Source organism: Penaeus monodon, chromosome 14, assembly GCF_015228065.2.
Source record: "Penaeus monodon isolate SGIC_2016 chromosome 14, NSTDA_Pmon_1, whole genome shotgun sequence".
Lineage (NCBI taxonomy): Eukaryota > Metazoa > Arthropoda > Malacostraca > Decapoda > Penaeidae > Penaeus > Penaeus monodon.
In genome coordinates this window covers 44,761,164-44,766,163 of record NC_051399.1, presented here as the reverse complement: position 1 = coordinate 44,766,163, position 5,000 = coordinate 44,761,164, and the positions used below count along the sequence as shown (strand labels likewise).

Below are 5,000 nucleotides of genomic sequence, written 5' to 3'. Positions count from 1 at the left end.
CTCTGCAATTACACGATACCATAATGAATCATCAAGAGATGATATCCTCTGTGTGTATGTACTGTATGTATGCATAACCCTACATGACAAATATATAAACAACCACAAACCATTTCTCTCAAAGGGGAAATCTACGGTATCCTAACCCGAGTTTCATTAACTCATATCCCAGGAGTAGTTTATATCCCAGGCATGCAAACCGTATTCCTTGATCTTCAATCTGCCTTTGATACTGCAAACAGAAATTATCCTTGAGCAACTAGCTAGATTTGGTATTTAGAGAAAACTGTTAACATGGATTCAAATGCATCTATTGAATCGATTGGCTCAGGTTCTCTTCAGGGCCATTAAGAGCCTCATACAAGTGTTTGAACTCGGCACACCTCAGGGAAGTGTATTTATTCCCATGCTATTTAACATCCTAATGCATAGATTATTAGGGGATATACCACTTGAGGGCAATGACTCCATTATTTGCTATGCCGATGATATTTACATTAAATCCTCATCCGAGGAGAGAATGCAACAGATTCTCGATATACTTCCAGCAAAGACTACTGAGTGTGGCTTGATAATCTCGACAGTAAAGGCACTTAACCCAAACACAATCCCTCTGCCAAGGTTTTATAAAAATGACGCTGAACAAGATGTTTGCCATCAATACAAATTCCTCGGGGTGATTATCAATGAAACCAGAAGAAAAGGCTGTGGGAGCGATTGAAGCCACTTAGGACACTTGTTGGCAAAGACCATGGTATTAATACCGATATTGCTAGACTCTTTTACCTGTCATAAATACGGTCAGTCAAGGAATCAGAGTTGACTAATTCAGAAATTGTATAAAAAGAGGACATGAGGATCCTTTTTGGTGTCCCTAGAAGAACGAGGATTGTCAATTAGAGAACCCCTCTATTGTACAGAGTTCCAAAGACAACTAAAACATAGAATAGAATTCTCAACGGCCTGAATGACCGGTTTACGAAGAATTTATTCATCTATGATTTATATAAAATGAGAACAAGACAGTGCGATATTTTGAACGCAAAAATCAGGCTTGGATATAGATTGTATTGGCAGTTTGTGATATCGAAGAAACTAAATGAAAAATATGAGCGAACAATTGCACACTCTATCTCAGAGTGCCATGTGTTACAGCCTTTCAGGCCACCTGGCATGAGGTACGGAGAACTATATTATTATTTCATGTCAGCTGTACGCCGGCGTGATAAATAAGTAGATAAATGACTGTGTAATTGTCCTTTTCCTTTAACTGATATATTACAGATCATAATACTGTTATAACCTAAAATTCCAATGTTATACTATTATATATAGCTATGACCATGCATCAAATGTACCACAATTTCCCTACGCCTGTGCAGTTAGCCAGGGTCGTAAATAAAGAACTAAACTATACTAATCATATACCGACAATGTATACTGTAGTGAATGCGATGTATGCAATGTACGTGTACACGCACACGTGTGGATATCATGTCGAACAAAATGCAAATAGAGCAACGAAGGGAAGAAGAAAAAAACATAAACATGCCGAAGGCCTTCTCGCTTTATTGCTTCTTCAGGGCATACACATACATGTATGGCATGAAGAAGTAATATAGCGAAAAAGCCTATGGATTATTCTTATTCTTCCCTTCTCTATTTGCGTACACGCACGCACATACATACACATATATGAATATTTATATTTATGTGTATATATATACTTTATATATATATATATATATATATATATATATATATATATATATATATATATATATATATATATATATATAATACACATACATACACACACACACACATGCACACGCACACACACACACACACACACACACACACACACACACACACACACACACACACACACACACACACACACACACACACACACACACACACACACACACACACACATACCTACACACACACACACACACACACACACACACAACACACGCGCGCACACACACACACACAATATATATTATATATATATATATATTATATATATATATATATATATATATTATATATTATATATATATATATATATATTATATATATATGTATATATATATATATATATAATATATATATATATATATATATATATATATATATATATATATAATATATATATATCTTCTTCTTTTAAACGGTAGGTTCATGTCTGAGCCGCCGTGGTCACAGCATGATACTTAATTGTAGTTTTCATGTTGTGGTGCTCTTGGAGTGAGTACGTGGTAGGGTCCCCAGTTCCTTTCCACGGAGAGTGCCGGTGGTACCTTTTAGGTAATCATTCTCTCTATTTATCCGGGCTTGGGACTGGCTTGGCCACCCAGTGGCTAGGTAGGCAATCAAGGTGAAGTTCCTTGCCCACGGAACAACGCGGCGGTCGGTGGCTCGAACCCTCGAATTCAGATTGCCGTCGTGACAGTCTTGAGTCCGACGCTCTAACCATTCGGCCACCGCGGCCTTATATATATATATATATATATATATATATATATATATATATATATATATATATATATATATATATATATATATATATATATATATATATATATATATATATATATATATATACATATAAATGCATGCGCGAGTGTGACATCCTCGCCCCGCCTGCGCCCCATCCGCCACTGACCTGTTTGTCGTCCGTAGCCTTCTGCACCTTGAAGGGGTCGTTGTACTTGTCGTACTTGGACTGGAGGACGTCGGCGGAGGCGAGAGGCTGCGTGTCGTCCATGATGCTCCCCGGAAGCTGCACGCTCTCGTAGGACCCTCCGCTCTGCACGTCCTGTAGGAGGGAGGAGGGTAGCGTGGCGGTCAGTAGTGCGGATTCGATATATCTTGGACTTTGTTATATCCATATATTCGCTATATGTATGCAAGGCTATTTTTTTATCTTTTCGCTATATCGAGGACTTCGTTAAATCTAGGACTTCGTTATATCTAGGACATCGTTATATCCAAACTTCGCAGTAACGAGGACTTCACTATACCCAGGACCCACAGTAGCCACGCCGTCACTATACTCAGGACTTCGCTACATCTAGTTCCACAACGCAAATGCACATAATGCCTTCGCATATCCATATGGAGGGGTGACTGACATTGCACAATCTTAAATCACCCCAAAATAAAAACAAACCCACAAATCACAGCCCGTGATATATATACATACCCGTTTTTCTAACATAACGTAACCAGATATTGACCTCTATTTCGGAATATGCAGATGGCACGGCACTTACAAGCAGAGAAGCCGATACTGTTTAGTCAAATATGCGACGAAATGATACCCTGCATGGCCATTCCTCATGCAATTATTAATCCCGTGAAAGTAGGGCGTGGAGTGGCAATGTGCAGAATCTTAGAAACGTTAACACACAGAATATTTGGCCAAGAGGAAGCTCGAAGAAAACCCGAAGATAATTCATTGATTGGTTGAAATGTGTGTACGAGAGGGATGTTTTTTCTCTCTCTTTTTTGTATTGAATACTTCATCTTGTAGATTTATCGTCTTGCAAAATTTAGAATAGCAAAGTAAAGAAAATCAGTGGAGCCTATTATGTGCATCAGATTTTTTTTTTATTATTATCTTTATTTATTCATTGATCTATCTATCTATCTATCTATCTATCTATCTATTTATCTATCTATCTATCTATCTATCTATCTATCTATCTATCTATCTATTTTATCTATCTATCTATCTATCTGTCTATTTATTTAATTATCTATCTATCTATCTATCTATTCATATATCTATCTATCTATTCACATAACTATTTATTCATTCATCTATCCCTTTATTTATATATCTATTTATACATTAATTTGTCTACCTACATAATTATCTATCTATTCATCTATTCATCCCTTCACTTATTTATCTTAGACAGAACCGCTTCAACAAACTCATCTCCTAGTGCGGCTCGGTTTAAATGAATAAAATCCATAACAACGAAATTGTTTTCTCAGCATAAAGTTAAAAAGATAACAATAATTTAGGAAATTAACCTAATATCATCATACTACTACTACTACTACTGCTACTACTACTACTACTACTACTACTACTATTACTACTAATACTAATACTAATACTAGTAATGATAATAACAATAACAATGAAAAATCATAAAAAATACTAATTAAAAACCTTAGTCAGAGAGGAAGGCATTTAGCAATAATCTGATATCGTATGCTTAAGAAGCTTATATCTAATAATAAAGAATTTGTAATCAATTAGCTGTCTTTTTTCCTTCCATTCTTTTTTTCTATTCTTATTCTCATTCTTATTCTTAATTGTTTTCTTATAATTATTATTATTATTATTATTGTTAGTAGTAGTAGTAGTAGTAGTAGTAGTAGTAGTAGTAGTAGCAGTAGTAGTATCATTATCATTATCATTATCATTCCGATTCTCATTCTTGTTCTTATTTTTATTATTCCAATTCCTATTATTTTACTTATTCTTATTTCTTATTCCTATTCTCATCTTATTCTTATTTCCATTTCTCTTTTACCTTATTCTTATTTCCAATCTTATTCTTATCTCATTCTCATATTATTCTTATTCCTAGTCGTATTTGTACCTAAGAAAAATCCGATCAGAAAGGCAGCATTTTCGAAAGTATAGCTTATCATGCTAAATGTCTGTCATGCTTACGTGTGTTAATGTGTTTTCTCAGTTTATCTGTTTCTGTCTATCTCTGCTTATCTGCCTGAATTGTTTGTCTGTCTGTCTGCCTATCTCGCACTCGCTCTTTCGTTGTTGTTGTTGTTAGTAGTAGTAGTAGTAGTAGTAGTAGTAGTAGTAGTAGTAGTAGTAGTAGTAGTAGTAGTAGTGTAGTAGTAGTAGTGGTGTTAGTATTAGTATTATTATTTTGTATATATCTTTTCTTTATTACTAATTCGTCAATCATTTTTATAACATCAATTTTGGCAGACGGAAATACATAGAT

The 5,000-nt window shown here is 35.0% G+C and overlaps 1 protein-coding gene across 1 annotated transcript in view; it reads right to left on the bottom strand.

The window, feature by feature from the left end:
• Nucleotides 1-5,000, bottom strand: part of LOC119580728 (anoctamin-4-like) — a 42,853-nt gene that overhangs the window by 36,226 nt on the left and 1,627 nt on the right. Inside the window, exon 2 of the mRNA XM_037928825.1 lies at nucleotides 2,675-2,827. Within this exon, the coding sequence (XP_037784753.1) occupies nucleotides 2,675-2,827 (153 nt within the window). The remainder of the gene's footprint in view (nucleotides 1-2,674; nucleotides 2,828-5,000) is intronic.